General features: G+C 48.1%; 1 protein-coding gene across 2 annotated transcripts in view; it reads left to right on the top strand.

The window, feature by feature from the left end:
• The window catches only part of SRGAP3 (SLIT-ROBO Rho GTPase activating protein 3), a 257,503-nt gene extending 238,228 nt beyond the window's left edge, over positions 1-19,275 (top strand). For both annotated transcript variants that reach the window (XM_049640934.1, XM_049640935.1), the window contains 4 exons: positions 7,012-7,192; positions 8,506-8,655; positions 10,732-11,059; positions 13,901-19,275. In XM_049640934.1, coding sequence (XP_049496891.1) covers positions 7,012-7,192; positions 8,506-8,655; positions 10,732-11,059; positions 13,901-14,314 — 1,073 coding nt within the window. In that variant the 3' untranslated portion in view covers positions 14,315-19,275. The remainder of the gene's footprint in view (positions 1-7,011; positions 7,193-8,505; positions 8,656-10,731; positions 11,060-13,900) is intronic.
• Positions 19,276-24,707: the final 5,432 nt, after the last annotated feature.

Below are 24,707 nucleotides of genomic sequence, written 5' to 3'. Positions count from 1 at the left end.
GCTTAGACCCAGAACCTAAAGAGGACTCTCCCTTCCTCTTTTATTTTAACATTTATTGAGATATAATTCACATACCATACAATTCTTCCCTTTAAAATATACCATTCAGCGGCACTAAATGTAGTCACAGATACATGCAACAATGACCACAGTCAGTTTTTATCACCACAGAAAGAAACCCCAAGCCCCCTAGCCATCATTTCTTACCTTCCCCGCCAAAAGCAACCACTAATCTACTTTCTGTCTCTATGAATTTGTCTCTTCTGGACATTTCATATCGGTGGAATCATGCCATATGTGGCCCTTGTGTCTGGGCCATAGTGTTTCATTGAGCACAGTGTTTTCCAGGGTCATTCTTTTGTTACAGGTGTCTGGAATTTATTCCTTTTTGTGGCTGAGTAATGTCCCATTATATGGGTAGACCACATTTTGTTTCTCTTTTTGTCAGTTGACGGACATTTGGGTTGTTTCCACTTTTTGGCTGTTATGAATAATGCTGTCATAAACATTTGTGTACAACTTTTGTGCAAACATACGTTTTTATTTTTCTTGGGTATACACCTAGGAGTGGAACTGGATAGCTCTACATTTAGTCATTTAAGGAACTTGCCAGAGTGCTTTCCAAAATGACTATTCCATTTTATATCACCACCAGCAGTGTGTGATCTTTGTCAACACTTATTATTCTCTGACTTGTCAATTCTCGCCATCCTAGTGGGTGTGAAATGGTATCTCATCGAGGTTTTAATTTGAATTCTCTCATGACTACTGAGGCCGAGCCTCTCCTCATGTGCTTGTCAGTTATATATCTTCCTTGGAGAAATGTGTCTTCAGATCCTCTGCCCATTTTAAAATTTGGTTATTTGGTTTTTTATTATTGAGTTGTAAGCGCTCTTTATATATTCTAGATATAAGTTCCTTAGCTATATGATTTTCAAACATGTTCTGTTTGAAACATGGGCCTTTCACTTTCTTGATGGTGTCCTCTGAAGCACAAAAGTTTTCTGATTTTGATGAAGTCTAATTCATCTGTTTTTTTTTTTTTTCTTCTGGTTGCTCATGTTTTGGTGTTACATCTGAGAATCCTCAGCAAATCCAAAATCATGAAGATGTACCCTATGTTTTCTTTCAAGAGTTTTAGGTTTTAGGTCTTACGTTTAGATAATCCATTTTGAGTTAATTTTTGTATATGGCGTGAGGTAGTGGTCCAACTCCACTCCTTCTTTGTGTGTCGCTATCCATTCGTCCCACCACCACTCGTTTTAAAGATTATTCTTTCCCTCATTGAATGATCTTGGCTCCCTTATACAAAAATCAGTTGACCATAGATGTAGGGCTTTCCTCCTGGACCTCTAGTTCTAGTCCACTGAACTATATGTTTATCCTTGTGCCAGCATCACACTGTCTTGATTACTGTTACTTTGTAGTACGTTTTGAGATCGGAAAGTGTGAATCCTCTAATTTTCTTCTTCTTCTTCAAGATTTTTTTTTGTGGCTATTATGGGTTCTTTGCAATTCCATATGAATTTTAGAGTCAGCTTGTCAATTTCTATAGAGAAATCAGCTGGGATTCTAATAGGGATTCAGTGTGTAGACCAGTTGGGGAGTATTGCCATCTTAGCAGTGTTAAGTCTTCTGATCCACCTGTCACACATCATTTCAACTCAGCCTCAGTTTCCCCATCTGTAAAATGAGGATAGTACTGCAAATATTCTTGTGGGGAGTAAATGTGATAATGTAAGTAGAACACTTAACACATGCTAAAAGCTTACTTTGTTCATGCAAAGTAATATCAAGTGTCAACTCATCCCAGGGAACTGTTCTACAAGTGGGAAAATTGCAGGTTATAAAATAAAAATCCCTGTCCTAATGGAGCTCGCATTCTTGTAGGAAGGATCTACAACAAACAGGTTTGAAAATAACATGTGCACGTACGTGTGTGCACGTGCACGCACACACACACACACACACACGCACACACACACACACAAGTTGAGATTGTGCTAAGTGCTATGAAAAAGAAGAAAGCAAGGGAAACTGTTAGCGGTTTGACATTTGGTACTTTGGTAGTTGAGGGTGGTCAGGAAGGGCCTTGCTAAGGCAATGAAATTTGAGTACAGACCTGAATGAAATTAGGAAATGGCACACAATGCTCAATAAATATTTGTGGAATGTGAAAGAATGCAAATGTCTGAGAGAAGGTATTGCAAGGAGAGGCAATAATAACCAGTGCAAAGGCCTAGTGGCAGAAAAGGTTTGGCATATTTTAAAAGCATCAAGAAGCCTCTATGAATGCTTATGCTGTGGTGTTTAGAGGTAAAATGTACTGATGTCTGCAACTTTAAAGTTCATTAAAAAAATAAGATGGGCAGATGGATAGATGGACGTATGGATAGATAAAAGGATGGATACATAGGTGATAAAGCTAATACAGTAAGCTGTTAATGTAGGACTTAGGTGGCAGGCATATGCATGTTCACTGTAAAATTCTTTCAACTTTGTGTTTGAAAAACATCAGAATACAGTGTTGGCTTACATCAGAGTACAGAAGGCTGGTGAGGCCGTGCAGACCGGGTGAGGAGACAGCAGTAGGAAATTAAACTGCAGAGGGCTCCAGGCTCAGAGCACGGAGGGGCCTCAGCAGCCCTGAGAAGACTTGGGCTTGGCTCTAAGCACAGTGGGAAGCCTTTAGAGGGATTTGAACGAGAGAGTTTCATGATCTGATTAGGATTTTAAAAGATCCCTCTGGCTGCTGTGGGGACAAACGGCTCTACCAAACATGAAATGAAAGTGGGGAGGCCAGGCAGAGGGACAGTAGTGGTCTGGACCAGGGCAGGGGCAGTGGAGATGGCGAGACGGGTCCAATTCAGGGTACACTTCAAAGGAGTTGTTTATGGATTGGGTGTGTGATGCTTAAGAGCAAGGCTTTGTCCGAAGCAAGCTGGCAGCCCGTTCTATTTCCTGAGATGGAGAAGACGAGGGAATTAAGTAAGTTTGGGGAGGGGTGTGTGGGAACGTGACAGGGGGGAGAGTCACATATTCTATTTCAGGTCTGATAAACCCAAATAAGAGACTTCCTAATAAATGGTGGCTATTATAACTTTTTCTACCACACACACTTACATAATGGCATCTGCAAACACACGTGCCTTCTCTCAGCTTATGGCTCAGCTCTGCTCCTCCTCTTTTCTTTTCTTCTCCTTATATTTTCCCTTCCTCCTTCCCCCCCCCCACCCCCCACTCCCACCTCCAGACCTCCCCCAGTGACTGCTGGAGGCTCTGGAGATGAGGAAGGCAGGAACCAGAAACCCAGGCAGCCCCTCCACGCTCCTCCTGGTATGAGCAAACATCTTCTGCTTTATCAGTGTGGGGAACTGGGCTCAAAGGAAGCCGCTGGGGTGGAGAGCACACAGTCCTCTGGGTTCATTCAGCTCCTGATCTTGCAAACCCTGTGGCCTTTTTTGTCTCTGTGGATAGGCAGGCAGACAGGTTACCAGGCAGTGCTAGCCCATGGCTGGTGTGAGATCCAAAGGTGCAGCTGAGAGAACAGAGATCTCCCATTTTACTGAGAAGCTAACTCTGAGTCAAGATCCGAGTTAATGTGGCCCATTTAGCTGTGCTGTCATCTTGCATCAACTGTGTCAGAATAGCATTTAAAGACATTTGTCAGGAAGCCAGCTGCAGAAAGCTGGCCTGACTGCCTGAGGCCCAGTCCCTGTAGAAGGCTATCCCAGGCACTGAGGACCAGATGCATCTAACGGCCACTGCATCTCACAGGAGCACTGGCGCACAATCTTCTTGAGCCAACTACTTATAGAGGGGAGCCCTGATATGCATGCATGTGTGGTGGGGATTAACGGGGGAGAGGAACAAAGGAGGTTCCTCCTTCTGTTCTTTGACTTTTCATGCTGCCCTTAGCCCTTAGAAGTGCATTAGCTCTGGTAACAACTCTCATATAGAGCTAACTATGTGCCAAGCACTGTTGCAAGCACTTTATATATAGTAACTCATTTAATCCTCATAACAGCCCTATAAGCTGTGTACTATTATTATCATTCCCATTTTACAGATGAGGGAACTGAGGCTTGGAAAGGAGAAACAAGTTCTTCAAGGGCACGCAGCTACAAAGCAGCAAAGCCAGGTGTTCTGGACTTGAGTCCTTAATGAGCAAGTGGGTGGCTGGAAGGACAGAGAGGGGGAAATCTGTAAGGAATTCAGCAATAGAGAGTCAGCATGTATCTGCAGGCTGGAGAGAGCGGGGGTGGGGGGGGGGTCACTTCATTACTTTTTTGTCCTATTAGAATGTAATGCACTTATTATGTTTATATATGTAAATATATACATAAATAAATAGGTCTTACTTTTACAGTGTTAAACATCTATGTGCTTGCTTTAAAGAATAAATACATTAATACTGATACACAGCCAGTTTCCTACCAAGTATGGGCATCTCTTAGGGTACAGCTGTAACACAGATTAAGTAAATCATAGGCATAGCTCCCTTTCTCTTCCAAAGGTCTCTTCCCAAACCTCATTGGCTATTAGGAAAACCACATAAACTCCCCACAGCTTAGATTTCTTATCTGGACCTACCCCATAGGGTAAAATTTTATAATTATAAAAATTATAATCATAATCATGAGAGCAACTGAATACCTAATGTATGTCTGTACTAAGCAGAGCACTTTCATACCTTATGGTTTTTAAAAATCTATTGAAGTCTAGTATACTTCTTTCTTTTTTAATTGAGATACAATTGACATATAACATTAGGTTAGTTTCAGGTGCACAACATAACGATTTGATACATGTATTGCAAAGTGATAACCACAGTGAGTCTAGTTAACATCCATCCCTACTCGGATGTATGTATGTAGTCACCATACGTAGTTACAAATTTTCTTTTCTTGTGATGAGAACTTTTAAGATTTACTACTCTCCGAGCAACTTTCAGTGCCATACAGTATTATTACCTGTAGTCATCATGCTCGACATTACATCCCCAGGACTTAACTTATTTTATAACTGAAAGCTTGTGCCCTCTGATCACCTTTACCCGTTTTGCCAACTCCTTACCCCCTGCCTCTGGCAGCCACCAGTCTGTTCTCTGTATCTGTGAGTTTGGTTTGTTTTTGCTGTTAGATTCTACACATAAGCGAGATCATATGGTATTTGTCTTTCTTTGCCTGATTTATTTCACTTCGCATAATGCCCTGAAGGTCAATCCATTTGTTTCAAATAGCAGATTTACCTTCTTTTTATGACTGAATAATATTCCACTGTATCTGTATATCATATTTTCTTAATCCATCTATCCATCTGTCTTTTCAAGTGAGTACATTGTTTCCTGTGTATAAACACCCAGAAGTGGAATTACTGGATTATACAGTATTTCTAGTTTTAATTTTTTGAGGAAGCTCCATGCTGTTTTTTCCACAGTGGTTGCACCAGTTTACATTCCACTAACAGGGTACCAGGGCTCCCTTTTCTCTACATCCTTGCCAACACTTGTTCTTTCTTTTCCTTTTCCTTTTTTTGTTTTGTTTTGTTTTTGAGAGAGAGAGAGAGATGCACGCAAGCAGGAGAGGGACAGAGAGAGGAGAGAGAGAATCCCAAGCAGGCTCCATGCTCAGTGCAGAGCCCGACATGGGGCTCAATCTCATGACTGTGAGATCATGACCTGAGCCGAAATCAAGGGTCTGATGCTCAACCGACTGAGCTACCCAGGTGCCCCTTGGTTTTGTTTTGTTGTGATGTGTTTTTATAATAGCTATTCTGACAGATGTCAGGTAATATCTCAGTCTGGTTTTGATTTGCATTTCCCCGATGATTAGTGATGTTGAGCACCTTTCCGTGTATCTGTTGGCCATCTGTAGGTCTACTTTCATGCGTTATATTTTAATCCTCCTAAAGGCAACCAAAGTGTACGGAGGTTATGTAACCTGCCCGAGGTCACACAGAGAAGAGCTGATGGAGCTGGGCACTAGGAATGCCTCAGGGGCAGGAGCCATATCCTCATTGCTTAACCCTGTCAGCAATGGCTTGTCAGTAATCAGTGAAGAATAAAGATTTGATTGGTAAATGTGTGTGTGCGACGAGATAAACTTGAGCTGTGGCCCCAGTAAGAATTCTCTCTCCCCCAAAATTTAGTCCGTGGATGAATGTGCTACTCAGCTCAGGCTACTAGAACAGAACTGGGTGGCTTAAACAACAGAGATTTATTTCCCCACAGCTCTGGAGGCTAGAAATCCAAAATCAGGGAGCCATCAGGGTTGGTTTCTGGTGAAGCCTTTCCTCCTGGCTTGTGGACAGCTGCCTTCTCACTGTGTCCTCACTATGGCCTTTCCTCTGTGTACAGAGAGAATGAGAGAACTCTAGTATCTTGTCCTCTTCTTAGAGGGACGCCAGTCCTGCCAGATGAGGACTCCACCCTAATTACTCAACTTAACCTCAATTCCTCCCTAAACACCTGACTCCAAAATCCATCACATTGGGGGTTAGGGCTTCAGCCTATGGATTTGGCAGGGGAGGGAGGGACACAGTTCAGTCCATAACAATGAGCTTTGAAGAGTTCTGGGAACCCTTAAAATTGTATACAGCATCTTTGCAAGGATGGGAGTCCACATACACCCAAAAGGTTGCAACCACAAAAAGTATTATAAGTGGACAGAGACAGAAAGGGTTCACAGACAAATGGAAATCAAACCTGTATTGAGAGGTAGAAGCAAGAGAAATTTCTTATAATATTATTTTAATTAGTGTTAAAAAGTGGAGAACAAGAGAGGCAGTGGAAAATGAGGAGATGGTGTGTCAGAAGTTAGATGGCCTGCCTGAGACCACAGCCTGGGGCATGGATCTGAGCTAGAGCCCAGTGTCCTGAGCCCCAGCCCACATTGTTTCCACCAGGCTTGCTGTCTCTGCTACCCCACGGGAGCCAGGACCATCTGAGCAAGGCTCCTCAGTGTCCTCCTGCTCACCTCATAGATGCTCTTTCCCTTGCTTTCTTTCTAGAAGTGGAGCAGATCGAGGCCATCGCGAAGTTTGACTATGTGGGGCGGTCCCCGCGTGAGCTGTCCTTCAAGAAGGGGGCCTCTCTGCTCCTGTACCACCGTGCCTCGGAGGACTGGTGGGAGGGTCGTCACAATGGCGTGGATGGACTCATCCCACATCAGTACATAGTCGTACAGGACATGTGAGTGGGAGTCAGGACCTTCTCTGAAGAATGCCGTGATTGATTAGTAATGTCTGCAATGGGCACAGGAAGGGGAGTACTGGGTTGTATGCCAGCCGTTTGCTCTCCCCGGTGTGGTATACTTGGTCTTTTGTAAGAATGGGTTGTATCTACCTCCCCCTTAAATAGTGATCCCCTTAACAAATAAGCAAATTGCCCATCCTTCAGCGTGCACAGAGACAGTGTTTGGTGCCTTTAGCTCACCATCCTGACCCACCTGCCAGCCTCCAGGGCATTCATCACCTGCCCTGGTTCTCAGCATCCAGTGGATCTCGCCATTTTCCTCCACCCTCCTGAGCTGTGCCTGTACTCAGCGGCCAGCCCACTGCCCCCTCACTCTCCACCATTCTCTGTCCCCCAAGTGGCTCTCTCAGAGGATGGGCAGAAACCATGATCCCCTCATTTCCACTGAGTAGGGTACTGTTATTTTTAAAAAATAATATCAGGCACACACACACACACAAAGAAAGGCCTGTATCCCAAATACCTAGAGTTACCAGAATGTCCAGAAAGTCTGTACCTTCTCTTCTTTGAAGGCCATCGAAGCTTCCTACAACACACACTCCCTCTGAGCTTTGGTCAGGCTCAGGTCGAACTGCTGTATCAACAAAGCAGCCACCATGCTGGACCTCAAGGGAAGGGGGACAAAGGCATAAGTTTTGATGGCACAGGGAATGGTGTGAAACCAGAGAAAAGTCCAAGGCCAGGCAGACAACAACAGAAATGCCAGTGGAGGACCCTCAGCAGCCCTCTGATGTCCCCAGGCTTCTGGAAGGGAGAGGGCAGTGGGAAGAGGCAAGCAGGGCTCCCCAGCAACTTCAAGCCACCCCACAATCATCCAAAGCCCTGAGTCGGGAGCTGAGGGATGGAGGCACTTTTCCTCCTCCCTTGCTTAGCCCCAAACTGCTTCTCAGCGAGCCTGTGGACACGCAGCTCCCAGTGCTTAGCTTGCAGGCTCCTCCCCCATTAGGCCAGCACTCCCTCCAGCATTTAGCTTGTCCCAGCCTGGAGCAGCCTGGGAGAGAAAAACCCAGAGGAGGGGGGAGGAGAAGGTGGGCCTGGGGCAGAGGGGCATCTCCGTGCCGAGAAGGTGACTGGGAGTGTGCTGGTGGGTGTGTGTGATGCTCAGGTACACAGTGGGAAATGGCTCATCCCGAGGATGGGCACAAGTTGACCTCAAGGTGTGTGTGGATCCACCCTTCAGACAGGTGCCCTACACATCCTGGGTTCTCTGGAGCAAAGCACTCCCAATTCACATGTGTCCTTCTCCCCAGGGACGATGCCTTCTCCGACAGCCTGAGCCAAAAGGCTGACAGTGAAGCCAGCAGTGGGCCGCTGCTGGATGACAAGGCCTCCTCCAAAAACGACCTCCAGTCGCCCACGGAGCACATCTCGGATTACAGCTTTGGGGGGGTGATGGGCCGGTAGGAAACGCAGGTTCATTCTTTCCTGATAATGCCATGCTGTGTCTGTTTTGGGAGAGGCAAGGGGGCAGCGGGGAGAGAGGGAGGCCCCTTGCTGCCTGCAAGATGTGATATCAGGCACACCTTGGGCAGGGGGAGGGGGGAGCGGTGGTGCTGGCTGGAACTGGCCCAAGAATGCCAGGTGTAAAATGGTCCAGCTTGCAGTTGGGGGTTGGAGAAAGAGGAGAAGAGACATGTATTGGCAAATCAGTGCTTTTTATGTAAAATAGTAATGATGCGAGAAAGAGAGAGTTTTAAATTGGCAAGTATTTTTCCTACCTCTCTCTGGTTCTTGCACCTCCTCCCTACTTTCTGTTGAAGACCTAAGTTGTTATATTTAAAAATTTAAATCGCACGTACTCCCTGAAGTGCACTACACAAACAGAAAACTCAAACCCACTCATGCGGTGGGGGAAATTGACACTTGAGGCCACCCACTTATTTGGTGGGGAGCACATTTGCCAATTTCTTCCTTCCCCCGTGTGTGGGCTGGGCTGTGTCACATGACCTTTCTGCCCGGCAAGGAGCTGTGCATGTCCTTCCACATGCAGGGATAGTCCGAAGATTGTGGTTGTTTCCAAAAAAATTAAACAAGAAGAAGAAAAGAGAAGCTGACAGTTTCTCACTGCTTTCTTAATCAGATTCTCAGAATGTCATATTCTTCGTGTTTTGGTGGAGAGGTCGTGGGATCAGCTCACACATATGGGTACTTGCAGATAGAGCCAGAGATATCGTTGCAGTAGGAACATATGTTTATGAATTTATTTCAGCAGAAGTCTCTGCCTCCTTTTAAAGCATATTCTATTCAGTTCAGCAAATGGCTCAGGCACTGTGCTAGGTAATGGAATTGGGGGGAAAGTGGAAGTGGGGTAGATAGAAGACAAAGCCATGGTTCCTGGACTTCTAGGAGGGCCGTATCTTCTCCTGCCTCCCTCTCCCTCTCCCTCCCTTCCCTACTTTCTTCTGGTTCTTTCTTTCTCAGTATTCCTCCTCTCAAACACCTATGCTTTGGTCCTGTTGGGGTACCCACAGGCAGTGCTTAGCTTGGCTGGTGGCTCTGGGATATGAAGTACTGCTGACCACATTGAACTTGGTCCTCTGGTCAGAGACCATTCCAACACTCTGGCCTTCCTCCCCACCCCCTCATCACTTCCAGCCTCCCCTCCCCTCACCAGTGCTTTCCAATCTTTGTTGACCTACATAGGATGTAGCCAAATCACCTGTGGGTGGAGCCTCTTATCTTTAGAGTGCTCCCACATCCACCAAGCCTCCTTGGAAGGTGGGCAAGGAGTATTGTGCCTATTTACCAGATTAATAAAATGGGTCTGAAAGACTACACAGGAAAACCCATGACAAAGCCAGCCCTCCTGATAGACACTCTAGTCCTCTTTTCACCCCACCAGAGCCTCCCTAAAGAGTGAAAGGTGGCCACATGTGTGGAAGGCATGTCCAGCGATGCAATTTTTACTCCTGAATGACTAGTTTTCCAAGATCTGGAAAAGCCTCATAGAAATAGCCCTTTGCTGGGGAGATTGGGGGTGGATAACAATACCGGACTGTGTTCAGTTCCCAGGGACCCCTCCTGTGCTTGCAGGGAGCTGGTGACTTTTTGGTACAGTCAAGCCTCAATGCTTCAGACCAATTAAGAAGCCCTTCAGAATCATGGAAATGTCTGAACCACTTAAGAACATATGAGCCCAACTAACCATCACCAAAGCGTTCCCAGGTTGAAATTCTCCTGGCCTTGGCTACACATGTAGACAAGATTCATTGTGTAATTAGTAGCACCACCGTCTGCAGTTTGGAAGCAGAATGCTTCCGATTCCTTCATTTTGTGCATTTTAAACATGCCCCTTGCCACTAAGTTACACGCTCAGCCAGTGCTTTCATTGCACAATTGAGTCTGGCTGAATGAGGCTTTACTATACCTGCTCCCTAGACTAGTGTGTAGTGTGTGGCCTGGGGTTAGCTGGCCTGTTCTGAGACTTGCCAGGGTTGACCTCTGCCCCATGCCCCTGCCCCCTGGCTCCTTTGCAGAGTGCGGTTACGATCTGATGGAGCGGCCATCCCCAGGCGCCGAAGCGGGGGCGACACACACAGCCCGCCCCGGGGCCTGGGCCCCAGCATAGACACGCCGCCCCGGGCTGCCGCCTGCCCCAGCAGCCCCCACAAAATCCCCCTCACCCGGGGGAGGATCGAGAGCCCCGAGAAGCGGAGGATGGCGACATTTGGGAGTGCCGGCAGCATCAACTACCCTGACAAGAAGGCTCTCTCCGAAGGGCACTCGATGAGGTCGACATGCGGCTCCACCAGGCACAGCAGCCTGGGGGACCACAAGTCCCTGGAGGCTGAGGCCCTGGCAGAAGTAAGGGCCAGGGGGAAGGCAGGCTGGGCCAGCTGAGAACCCTAGAGGGGCGGCTGGGTGGGGGCCTGCGGACTGGGGAGCCCCTTTTGCCCTTCTCATTAGGCTCAGGGTTAAGCCAGAACACAAGAGAGATAGCAAGCTGGCTTCCCCATGGGCTTGGAAGCTGGATGGATACAGCTAGCTAGGGATCCTGTAAAAACTGAAGACCTCCAGTCTCCACGGCTGGAGTGGGGGATTCCTGCCCTGGGGGCAGGCCAGAGGAGAGGGATGTGGTAATGACAGGCGTCTCCACAAGATGGCACAGTTGAGTTATTCATTCATCTGTTCATTCATTCATTCATTCATTCATCTGTTCATTCATTCATTCTTTTATTGAGAAACATTATTGTGTGACGGTCACTGTGCTAGGCACTGAGAGTACAGTGGTGACCTAAAATGGACCCAGGCCCTGTCCCCCGCTGTCCGTCTTCCCCTAGGGCCTTTCTGCAGCCCCACTCTGCAGATTGCCGTATCACTTCTCAGACTAATGCAAGGCTCATGCCTAAACTACTCAGCTGATCTTTCTCTGAGCTTTCTGTCTTTCTGGCTCACATTCTGCCAGGGGAGAATGGTGGTGGGGATGGATGGTAGAGAGGGGTGATGATTACATTTTGTGTTTTAAAGTTTTATGTTTCAGTTCATGCTGGAGTAGAGCAGGAATAGCAGTGAAATCTATAGGGAGCTTCATTTAAACAGTATGGGCTGTGGAAAGCCTGTGATATCACTGCCAGGCTGGGGTATAGCAAAGGTGGGGAGAGGATTGCCATTTCTCCCCTCATATAGAAGGCCCCCCACAGCTAATCTTTTTGGATAAAGGCACATAAAGCCTCTTCTTAAAGTAGCTTGTGTTCTGGGCAAGGGATAAAATGTCATGAGGAAGCATAAAAGCTACTATTAGCCATTAACCAGACAACCATAGTCTGTTAACAAAGCAAACAGGATAGGCTGGGACCCTGCCTGTGCCAGATTGGAGCCTTTTGTGTGGGCCCAGGGCAAGCAGGAGGCCGCCTGTGGGCCGGGGGAGGAGAGAGGGTAAAAAGAGGGCGTGACTGCAGAGAGGAGCCAGCAGGACATCTCCAGGCACCAAGGCCATCAGTATGACAAGACTTGCAGTTTTCCTGGGTTTGCCTCACCAGACATTGCGCAGTATGCCTTGTAGCAGCGGTTTGAAGCAACATCCCCTGATGTCCCTTCAGTAGCTGGGTTGGTTGGGCTCTGGCCTAGCTCAGCCTCAGCAGCTCCTTGTGCCTGTTTTGGTGTGGAGGCATCCCTGTAACACCTGTGTGAGCCAAGGACTCTGGCTAAAGGGAATTTAAAAATCCACTGCCTGGCAGTTAACAAAGCTCCATCACATCCATTATCTCATCCCATCTTCACAGCAAATGTAGGGGCTTTCAACAGAGAAGCAAAGTATGGTACAGAGGGCCTGAGGCTTGTCTGGGGTTGCACAGCAAGCAAATGGCAGAGGAGTCTTTTCACTAAAAAATTACAGGCCCTTTACCCTAGCACAGGGCTCCTGGGTTGAATGCTGATGTCCTACTGCAGCACCCCCTCCTGGCTCAAGGAGGAACAGAGGCCTTGGGAAGGTGGAATGAAGGTCCCTTAATGGCTGTCTGTCATTCAAAGTGCTCTCCTACTGATGAGCTCTTAATATTACAGCATCCCCAGGAATTACGTAGGACGATGAGGGGTTTTGTTGCTTTTTAAAATTTATATTTTTGAAAGCAAACTTTTCTGATTATAATACAGAGAAGAAAGTCCTATTATTCTGGAGTGAACATTGTGGACATTCTGATATATAACCTCCAAGGGATTTTTCTACTGGCAAGAATTGTTTTTAATGTAATCTTTTTAAGTTTATCTTTTAGAGAGAGAGAGACAGAGACAGAGAGACAGAGCATGATTGGGGGAGGGGCAGAGAGAGAGGGGGAGACACAGAATCCGAAGCAGGCTCCAGGCTCCGGACTGTCAGCACAGAGCCCGACGCGGGGTTCAAACTCATGATCCAACTCACAAACTGTGAGATCGTGACCTGGGCTGAAGTCAGATGCTTAACTGATTGAGCCACCCAGGCACCCCACAGATTTTTTTTTCAAAATAACCATAATGGTTAGAGGCCTAGGCTCTAGCGACACACTGTCTGGGTTGAAAGTTGGGCTGTGCAACTAGCTGGCAATGTGACCTTGGGCAAGTTACTTGCCCAGGATGAGCTCCCATTCTCTGATGTGTGAAATGAGCATAAGGGTAGCTCTACCCTCTAAGTGTGAGGATTAAATGAGGTACAAATGGAAAGAGCTTAGACTGGTGCTTTATCATTACCACTGTTACTGCCATTATTATTTGTGAGCACCGACTATGTCAGGTACTGTGCCAAGCTCTTCACAGGGGCTGTATCACTCAACATGCTCATCAACACCCTGAAGTCATATTATTATGATCGATATTCACAGATGAGAATTCTGAGGCTCAGAGAGTTGCGGTAACTTGCCCAAAGTCACATGGCAAGGAAGTGGCAGAGCCAGGATTCGAACCCAAGTCTGTCTGACTCCAGAGCCTGCCTTCTCAACCAGTAGGCCAACCTGCCCTCATTGCAGGTCCCTGTGCAGGCAAGTGTGCAGGTGATGCCCACGTGGATTCCCTCAGTTGGTCATAGGACACCCTGGAGACTTCCTCTCTGTCCCAGCCATGAGGTTCACGGGTGGGGATACCTCCCTAAGCAGCCCACAGGCTGATTAGCAGTCGAGGAAGGATTGGAGCCTAGGCCTCCAGACTGTGCTGACCAGAAGCTCCTTCTGTCCCCAGGACATCGAGAAGACCATGAGCACGGCTCTGCATGAGTTGCGGGAGCTTGAGAGACAGAACACGGTCAAGCAGGCGCCAGATGTGGTGCTGGACACCCTGGAGCCCCTGAAAAACCCGCCGGGCCCCATCAGCTCAGAGCCCGCCAGCCCCCTGCACACCATCGTCATCCGCGACCCCGATGCCGCCATGCGCCGCAGCAGCAGCTCGTCCACCGAGATGATGACCACCTTCAAGCCAGCACTGTCCGCCCGTCTGGCCGGCGCCCAGCTGCGCCCGCCCCCCATGCGGCCCGTGCGGCCGGTGGTCCAGCATCGCTCCAGCAGTAGCAGCAGCTCGGGCGTGGGCAGCCCGGCCGTCACGCCCACGGAGAAGATGTTCCCCAACAGCTCCGCGGACAAGTCGGGCACCATGTGACCTCCAGGACGGGGCGGCACCGCCCGGGCCCACCGTGGTCCGCCGTGGCTGAGGGCGGCCTCTGTGACTTCCGCGGCCTTCCCAGTGCCCCTGCTCTTGTCGGGTGGGGACCAGAAGGTCCGCCTGGAAGCGCGTCTGTGTAGAGCTGAGGCCCAGGCACTGGCCGCAGCTCACGTTCAGCCATGTGAATCCCGCAGACCTCCCGTGTGTAAGCAGGCGCCCAGAGGGGTGCAGGAGCAGGAGGCCCCACTAGAGCATCTCCTAAGATTGGGGCAAAATGTTAAACGGCTTCCCCGCATATGGTCACTGGAAAATGATTCTCTCCACATTCTCTCTACATACATAAATATGTGTGTATATATATGTGTGCATATATACACACATACATGTATGTATATGTCTGTAGGTGTGTGTATATATATATATTTATGCATCTATATACATATACTAGATCTGGACACACAACTAAATGTATATAGGATCTCCTTTTTCTTTTTATGAAACTTAGATTTACCTCAGACCCATGCCACCAAACACCTCCCGCTGAGTTACTTGGTGGGACTTGCAGGGACCTTTCTGGGAGAAGTTAGAGGCCTCAGTGACTGCGGATGAAGCAATACACCACTAACCTGCAGAAAAATACACAAAAACAGTCTCCCACTGTCTCCAGAAGTCGTGGCCTTCCAGAACAGTCTGCCCCTCACAGAAGGGTGGGGCAGGCAGCACCCCAAGCAGGCTGCTCCTAGAGGTGGGGAACCCTTCACAGAACCCCCCCGTCCACCCCAGAGACCCTGCCTTTCCACCCGGAGGCCAAGGGCCAACCGTACCCCCGAAGGCACGGGAGGACGTTGGCGAGAAGGCCCCTGACCACAGCATCCTTGTGTTTGTATGTAGAAAAAGGGGATAGTGAGAACCTAAGCCCCATCGCAGCACAGTGTTCTGTGTGGTTGGGAAAAAGGCAAAACAAAAACAATGGTGTGGAACACTTCAAAGCCTAGACACGCTGTAGGAATAAAGTAACTATAGAGGTTTAACTTATACCATTTTCAAAATATTTAATTTTTTCTTTTCTTCTTTCTACTAATTATACTGTGTCAGATCTGGAACTAAACAGGCAAGGAGGCTTTCAGTCACATCATTTTAATTTAAAATCAGTCTGCGACCCACTTTGGCTGGTGCCCTCCTGCTTGAAATGCAGGAACCTCACAGCAGGGGCCAAAGAGGGGCCATCCTTGGCACTTTCTGTCCTAGAGAACACTTCCGTTGACATCATGCAAATGAAATGGCTTTCCTCTCTACCTTCCCTTCCCTTCCTAGCCCTTGCACTCCCGCCCTCCCCCCACCACCTCCAGAACATTGGATATAATTGAAAATATGGTGATAGAACTGAGGTGAGTGATTTTTAAGAATTAGGAGCTAGACTTCTGCCTCTCAGCTGGGAAGAGGCCTTCTGGATCACTCTTGTTCCATTCCATTTTACTTCCTCTTTTGATCTTTTCATTTTCCAGAGACAGCCTGTTTCTGGATGATGGGACGTAGGCGAATCACATCCTAAGGGGACTACTTTTATTCACCCCCTCAAGCCAAGGGTCTCCTCCTTGCTGTTCTCAAGCGCCCTCTCTTTCTCTGAGTGTATCTCCATGGCTGTGGTTTGGAGTCAAAAGTCCTGTGTTTGAGTTCCAGCCTCCACCTCTTAGGAACTGTGGGACTTTGGGCATGTCACTTCACCTCACCGAGCCCCAGTTTCCTGCTCCGTAAAATGAAGGGAATAAAGATAAAATGTAGGTGAGCAAGTTCTGGAAGCCAGAAAGCACTGTGCCAACATGGTTGCTCCTTTATTATCATTAGCAAGGTAAGTGTTGTAGATAAACCCATCCAGGATCTTCCTTCTGAAGCCTCCTAATGGCATTTGAGAAGCGGGCGGTGGAATTTTCCTAGTAATTTCGTAAGAGCCCTGAAGCACAGCCCTACAGAAAAATCACACACTGATGCGTGAAATTCTCTCATTACCATTTCACCCCATTAGACTAAGTTTTGCCCTCTCCTCTAGTCCTCCATAAAAAGGTAAATACACCCCAGGGGCAGGGATCTAGTAAGTCACTGATAACCTGAGCGTGCAGGAGCGGTAAGCCATTCTGTCTCATCGGAAGCATTGGCAGTGAGCACACCCAGTGGAAGGAAGAGTCAAGAAAGGGCACAAAAAGTGCCAGAGAGGTCAATGATAAATATCCTTGTTTTGCCTAAAACCGCAGATTCTGTCTTAGCTCCTGGAAATGAAAGAGTCTCGGAAGCAGCTAGGAGCCCCTCTGCCTTTGAGCAGATGACTCTAACCCCATTTTACAGCTTAGGGAGGAAAGCAAGGCCTTGGGATGTGCTATGGCTTGCCCAAGATTTAACAGACGGCAGCGAGTGAGGGCCCTGTTGGGTGCTTGACTGGGCGGATGCTATGCTCTCCGGCCAGGAGACAAGACTTCCCATTTCTACCCCAGAGATACTCCCAGACCTTAAACGTGGTCACCTCCTGTGCAAAATGTCACATCATCCGACACGGCTACCCGATGAGAAGCGAAAGTCTGAGTTGAGCGTGTTGCCTGATCTGTAGAACACCAGTCAGATCACGTGGATATTCCTATAGATTGAGTTTTTCCTTACTGAAAATGGATCTGTCTGCTTTTCACCAAGTTACCTGAAGGCGAGAGTCTTTGCGGTTTTCTTTTAAGTCCCTGGTTTTCCATGGGGAAATTGGCTGATGAGTTCACATGTAGGAAAGCTCACAGCCCACTCATCCAGCCCCAGATCTGACCCTTGACGCAGAACCAAGTGGAAAAATGCTTTCCTGCACCACGACCCCCCTCCTTCCTCATCTGGCGCTATGCATGTCTCCACCACCCTCCATGCACACCCCGTCCCATCCATAGTCACTGAGCATCGCAGTCTCCTCCTGACTCCTGCCTGTGTTAGTCCACACTATATATTGCTGTATTTGCTTAAATGCTGGAAAGTAACTGTTACAATGTGAAACTGTAATTTTTTAAAAAGGCTACAATTAAATTATAGCCAATGCCACTCACCAAATCTTTGCACCTAGTAGATAGATCAATGTAAAAAACAAATACCAGAAACCTAACTGTACAGTGAGTGTGGGGGAAATGTAGTAACCTAGTTAGTAGTCCTCAATATAACCAATTGTACAAGGGGGAGTGGTGGTTACCTACTTGTTCATCGCCATTACTGAGAGCTGTACTGATCAGTTCGTTGATAACGGGCATTTTTTTTTTCCTTCTTCACAGAATGATTTGTTTTCTTAACCTTTGACTTACCCTGAGGTCAAGCCTTTTGTCTTTATGTGTAACCGATGTTTAGTCTATTTTAGGAATGAACCAGCAAGATGTTCATTTAAAACTGACCAAAGACAATTCATTCCTGGTCTAGTTTCCTGGGCCTTGGGGCCCAGCCACCGCTAAAGACCTTTCTCCGATAAAATTGAGAACAAGCCGTGCTTCCTACCCTACTCTCCTTCTCTCCCTTTATTCCCCTTTCCTCTTCAAGAGCTGCTCTGAGCTGTGGGATTCTATGAAAAATTCTTGCCTTTCCTTGTTTTCAGTGCTAACGATTTCTCACCTTGAAGCGCCTTTTGAACCCCGGACAGAGCGCACAACTGGAGGGAATTGTAAGCTCGGGAATTAGACTTGGGAGTCTTTTCTCCGAGGTCACCAGGCCAAGGGGCAGGAGAGAAACGGATTCCCAAGGGATGAAAGGTGTCTATTCAACGAAGAAATCCGAGTGGGAAGAGACACAGGGAAATGGAGCCATCGTTTGGCTACACCGGCTGGAACCAGCAGTTCAGAGATCTGCCTTATAAACACTTCAGAACTGGTTTGTGGTACACAAAGGGGAGCCAGTGTGGGGAAGGGCCTTTACGTGGGGCTTGCTTCTCTGTTGGAGTCCCCTGGAGTGCCTTGTTGGGTATATTTCTTTCTCATTCAGGAGGCATGAACGCAGAAGACTTCCCGTGGCCTGGTCGTTACTCGGCACTCCGCACACGTACACGGCTGATGGAAAACCACAAGGACTAATGTAATGGTTCTTCCTCTCAGTCTTTCTATTCCTAACTTTTCACACATCCAGATGGTTCCACACTAGAGCAAATGCCTCATTCTCCTGAGAATCCCAGAAAGAAGAATGGCTGGCTCACAACCATGGTGGGAGGCCCTGTTGGGCTTGGGAGGACGGGCGGGGAGGAAAAGGCAGGAAGGGGTGAGCGAGGTGTTGCTTAGCTGATTTTCTGCTATGCAGAGCTAATGCTGACGTTTCATGTCAACTTCCCCGGTTCTCTGGGGTCTCCTCTCTTCTGAGCAGCCGTGTAGAGAATTCCCCACATACCCAAAGCTGCCCAGGGGAGCTGAGAGAAGGGACTTTGCTCTCATGTCGGACTCCTCCCGGCTTCTCTGAGGTTGATCTGCCAATGTCCCGCTGTCCCATCCTCTGGGACTGGCCGAATGGCCACTGCTGCCCCTTGCCGACACCTCCTTTCTGTGTGAACTGTCCCAGGCAAATAACAAAGCTGTTCCTTGAACCAGAGCAACCAGAGTGCACTTTGCCTTCCTTAGATGGAAGTAGATTCTGGCTAGAGTTTCTGCTCAGGCTCTAGTTCCCGGCAGTGTGACTGTTTACACGGTTTGGCAATAGATTTGGTTCTGATTGCTTCAGAGTGGCTGGTCGATTTAGTTTCCTTTGGTTTCCTTCCTCCCCAAACTGTGTCAGGAAAAAACAAACCGAAAACAACCCTAGGAAATTGCTGGTTGCCTGTCCCCATGTGATGATAAGTGTTGCCCTCTTCCGGATATCGTTTCTCTACCTTACAACCAAACGCCCGTCCTATAGAGTGTCTGTTGCGTATTCTGATGGTGCCTGCTGGTTTGACGTGGAGCTATCCTGTGAAATAAAACAGCTTAACTTTTCTCAAACATGCTCCCGTGACTTTTTGAAAGGGTGAGGTGGCACGGGGCGGGGGGGGGGGGGTTGGGGAGGTCCCAGAGGGGTGTTTCTACCCTCCAGTCCACACTGTCTGTGTGCTGCCTCCAGGAGCCATCCCTGAGATATCCTTTAACTCAGATCCAACAAGGTGAAGGCCAACGTTCCAAGAAGGACTGATTCACCTGTAGAATTAATTGGAAAAGGTAACTGTGGGATGCCCGCTGGGAAGGCAGAAATTGGAAATGTCAAGGCAGAGGGAAATGAGAGAAGGAGCTGTCATCTACAGAGGCCACAGGATACTGAGTGCCTGTGTGAAGGCATATGGACCATTTTAGCATTTGTGTCTATACACATGATACTGCCCCTTGGATTTTTTTTTCCCTGTGTGTGTGTGTGTGTGTGTGTGAAGTTTATTGATCACTTATTTCTGTCCCAGGCACTAGATTAAAGCCCTAGAAGTGCATTTTCTCATCAAATTCTCAAAACAGTTATATTGAAGGTAAGTACCCTTCTTAAATCCCATTCTGCAGATGAGGGAATTGAGGCTCTAAGAAGTTAGATGGCTTGCCCAAGGTTAGAAGGAAGTGAAGGAACCCTGTCTGACTCCAAAGCCATTCTGTTTACAAGATCATCATACTGCCTGTCATTGAGCATGGCCATTATGCCAGCGTTGGCGGTAGGATCTCATGGTTAAGGTAACTTGCTGCCTGCCACAGTCAAGGACCACTCTGGGCCTTTCCTTTCTGATGAACCCTCTGGTGGATCTTCATGCAGGCGCCTCTTTACAGAAGAGAAGAGAATGAGGTCTTCTGCCTGCCTCAGGGAATCCATTATTCCCACCCTAAGCTCTCAGCACTCAGTGCTGGCCCTTTGTTAATTCCAGGCTCCAGTACTGTGAAACCTTACGACAGTCTAAATTTTGTATGCGCCCCACAATCTGTTCACTCGCTCATAGCAACCATGCTCACTTGAGAGCCTCAAGTCAGAAGCCTCTCATTCATTCAGCAAGAGTGTAGGAAGCACCTTTGTGTGCATCTTGCCCCGAGTTAGCTTCTGGGGAAACAGGTGGGTGAGACCCAGTTCCTACCCTCAAACTGCTCACAGTCCATTTGCACAAAATGATCACTCCAGAATTCTGAAATTAACTTCGATTCACTGTGACAATGGTTCATAGGACAGTGCCTTTGTGCCACAGAGGCGCAAAGAAAGGGCACCGCTTGTCCACTTTCTTAGCCAACAAAGCAGTCCATTGCTGGACTATCCATTTCTGGGCCAATCTGTTTAGGACTCTTCGTTGGCACATGACAGACTATCCAACCCAAACATCCTTAAGAAAAGAGAATTTATTGGCTCACATAACAGGAAACTAGGCTACGACTGGTTTCAAATATGGGGGATATGAGAATGTGACTGTTGCTTCCAGGCTGTGGTCCTCTGCTTCCCTCAGGCCGGCTCTACTCAGCTCTGCGTGTTAATTTAACGGCCACACAGGCTGTCTGGTATCTTGTGATGGCCTGGCGGCTGTCTCCACCTCCTCGGCATCAGTACAGGTCTTGGGTTTGCTGCACACTGGCCAGACTGAGCTGCAGGTGTGCTCCTGAAGCAGGCCAGAGGGATAGGATTGGCCAGTGGGCCTAAGCAATCCTGGGTTTCAAGAGTGGTGTCAAAACCACCCAAACTCTGTATGGGGAAAAGAATAGCTGCCCAAAAGAGATCCTAGGAGCTGTCCTCATCCTACAGATCCATGATAAATGATAAACGGAGGTGGTTTCCATTGACTAAGTTTTAGAGTGATCAGTTATGCAACAGTAGCTAACTGATATCCTAGAAAAATACCCATACAAATACACTAAAGCTTTGCACTTATGCATGGACAACAGATAAACTTAATAATTGGGACACCAGTCAATTAAGTGTCCAACTTCGGCTCAGGTCATGATCTCGTGGTTTGTGAGTTCAAGCCCCGCGTCGGGCTCTGTGCCGACAGCTCAGAGCCTGGAGCCTGCTTTGGATTCTGTGTCTCCCTCTCTCTTGCCCCTCCCCTACTCGTGCTCTCTCTCTCTCTCTCTCTCAAAAATAAACATTAAAAAAAATGATAAAACCAATATTTATGGAGTGCATACTCTATGTTCTTCCTAAAAACACAGTACAAAGTACTTCACATACTTTATATTGAACCCTTAAAACAACCCACAGGTGTAAATTATGTTAGTAACTATTTTATTTTATTTTATTTTATTTTGTTATTTTATTTATTTTGAGAGAGAGCAAGAGAGAGAGGAGAGAATCTCAAACAGGCTCCACACCATCAGCTCAGAGCCTGATTGCGGGGCTTGAACCCATAAACCGTGAGATCATGATCTGAGCTGAAATCAAGAGTTGGGACTGAGCCACCCAGGTGCCCTAGTACCCTATTTTATAAATGAGGAAATTGATGTGCAGGAGGTTTAAGTCCGGGATTCCATAACTTCTCCGGTGCCAGAGCCCACACCTGCCTCCTCTGCCACTCTGCCCGCAAGACAAAATACAGGAATCACCTTTGGGTTCAGCCCTTCTAGACCAGGCAGGATTATGTGGCCCCCAAAATCCTGGATGTAGGGAGGCATCATTGCTCTGACAACTACCTTAAGATTAAACTCTATGCCAGCTTATCCTGGAAACCCATGATGACTCTTATAACTTACCTATTTCTTTTAAAGTCTAATATTGAAGGGAGTGATTATTATGGACTTTTTGCATTCATGCCATATTTATCTTCTCATATTTTTTTAATCCAACTCCCCAAAGGACATACAGATTTATAGTAGGTGAGATGTTCATTTTCCACATGGGGAAACTGAAGAACAGAGAGGAGCCAGGACTTGCCCAAAGGCCCAGGACCACATTAAGGAAGAGAAGACAACTCTGGCCTTCCTAGCCCTAGGCCCATGTTCCCTGGGATCTAGCTATTCCTCCCACCACCCACGCCTAGCACACCCAACTCCCACATTCTACACTGACTGGGTGATGCTGGTGAGTTTTTGGGTATGGATGCAAGTATGCAGGCCCTGTGTTCAGACAGACTTGAGTGTGGCCCCCAGCCCTCACTTGTATCAGTTGGTTGACCTTGGCAAGTGACTAACCTCCTGGAGCCTCTGTTTCTTCAGTAATGTGGGGCTAATGAGAGACTACTTCTCAGGGTGAAGTCTAGAAAGTAAGAGCTATATAATGTGCCCCGGCCATCCAAGCACTGACAAATGCTCCTGTATTAGCCCCTGGTCACGCCTACTCATTGAAGAGTTTTGGTGCATCTGTCACTGTATGGGAAAAGCAGGTGGTAGAGCATCTGAGGAATGGTTGAACCAAATAAGTTTTAAGGAAAAATCTTGAAATAGGACTCTGCCATTTGCTGGCTACCACATTTGGGGCAAGCCCAAATTGCTGGGCCTCAGTTTTCTCATCTATAAAATAAAGGGGTTGGGGACATTGGTCTTGGCTATTTCTTCAAAATATGAGGGCTCACTTCATGTCTTGGCAGAAGGCTGCAGAAACACACACGGGAAATGGCAGCCATCCCCTGCCACACCCACCCTGCTCTCTATAGAGAACATCCTGTCACCCCTGTGACTTGGGTGGCCATGTGTGGTGTCATGTCACCCCATCCCCTGGCCCCAACTGGGCCAAGAATGGCAGTTTGGCCAAAGACAATTGATGGTGGGTTGGTTGGTAACTTTGGCCCTTGGCAAGCGTGGGCAATAAATGGCCTTTTTAAAGAAGTTTGACCCACAAGTAAGAAAATGGCCCATCACCAGGAGGAGGGGGAAGATGAATGGCCACAATGATGAGGAGATTGAAGGCAAGGAGGTGACCTTATGGACCACGTGGAGGCTAAAGTCATGAGGGAGGAGACTCCATGAGCACAATGAGAAAGCCAATGTGTCTAGTGAGACAAATGGCGGCAACCATTGGCTTTGAGAGCCAAACTGTCCTGAACCAGAGAGAGTCAGAGTAACCCATCTGGTAGCTGCCCCATGCCTCTTCGCCCCTGGAAGACCTTACACTCAACACCCTTGTTGTGTACTTGGTGTGACTTGAGGAGGTTCCTGCTCTTGCAATCAACAGGAAAAAGAGGAAAGAATGGTAGTAGCTGGCATATTTGAGCACCTACTATGTTCCAGACATTCTTCTAAGTCCTCGCACATATAAATGATTCATACATCCTCTTGACCACCCTATAAAGCAGATTCTGTCACTATTCCCAGTTTACTCATGAGGAAATAACACAGAGAGGGTAAGTAACTTACCACCAGATATGCTGCTAGGACGTCAGAGCTGGGGTCCTGGCCTAGACAGTCTCACTCCGCAGCCGGGTCTTAGCTACTCTCTCCCAGGTTGGAGGACCAGACAGGACCCCAGGCATGACTTGGAGCAGAGAACAGCATGTAACAGTGAGCTTTGCTGGTCTGGGTGTGTTTGGCCTGAGATGCCTCACCTGGTGGGGCAGGGCAGGGGGGACTTGTACCTGGCATTGGGGCAGATGTGGCGGGGATGGGTGGTGTACTGTTGCTGGCTGTGGCTCAGACGACCTCAGAAGAAGAAAGGAAGGAGTCAAGGTTCTATCAGACTATCCTGCCTCTGGCGATGGACAGGGCCAGACCTTGCCTCTGACATGAGTGAACATTTTATATTGGACAATTCTGTAGAAAAAGGTGGCGTGTGGGTAGTGGAGGAAGCCTTCCTAAGAACCCCTTGACAGACACCTATCTCCCACCCTAGCTGAACAGGCCTAGAAATGACCCTGCTGCTGCCTCAGGGCAGGTAGCTGCAGAGGCCCCGCCCCCGCAGTGGCCTGTGAGGGCCCTTAGCACTGGAAGGATGTGGAGAAGGATGGAGTGCGGGGGGGGGGGGGGCATCAAAAAGAGACCACCACCAGCAGCAGAAGTGGTGGCAGTGAGTAGGGACTGTGCCTAAATAAGGCATGCCAGGAAGAGGCAGAGAGCAGAGGAACTTCCCAGGCCTTTTGAGCTACCCCAGGAAGTCCAGCCTGGGATTCAAGAAGCAAATAATGAGAGAGGGACGTCTTACAGAATCAGCACCGGACAAATCACGTCCCACTCGCCTGCAACCTCCTCAGCCACCGCAGGCGGCCTGGAATCGCCGCTCTGAATCCCACAAGGCCCCGTAGGACCAGCTCCTGCCCATCTGGCCCACCTTGTCTCCTCCCCATGCCCGTCCAGGTCATTCTCCACCTGAGCCCCCCTCTCCTCGGACCAACCAAGGGCCACATACTTCAGTGCCTTTGTCCTCACTTAGCCACCTGCCTGCGATGCTCCTTCCCAGCCTCTTCTCCTTTCTGCCTCCTCCTCTTCCTTACACTTTCTGTTCAAAGGTCATTGCCTCAGAGGGGCCTCCTCTGACCCCTCTGTGAAAGCTGCCC

This window comes from Panthera uncia, chromosome A2 (genome assembly GCF_023721935.1).
Source record: "Panthera uncia isolate 11264 chromosome A2, Puncia_PCG_1.0, whole genome shotgun sequence".
In the NCBI taxonomy this organism is placed as follows: domain Eukaryota; kingdom Metazoa; phylum Chordata; class Mammalia; order Carnivora; family Felidae; genus Panthera; species Panthera uncia.
Note: the sequence above shows the minus strand (reverse complement) of the source record. Positions and strands in the feature narration are given on the sequence as shown.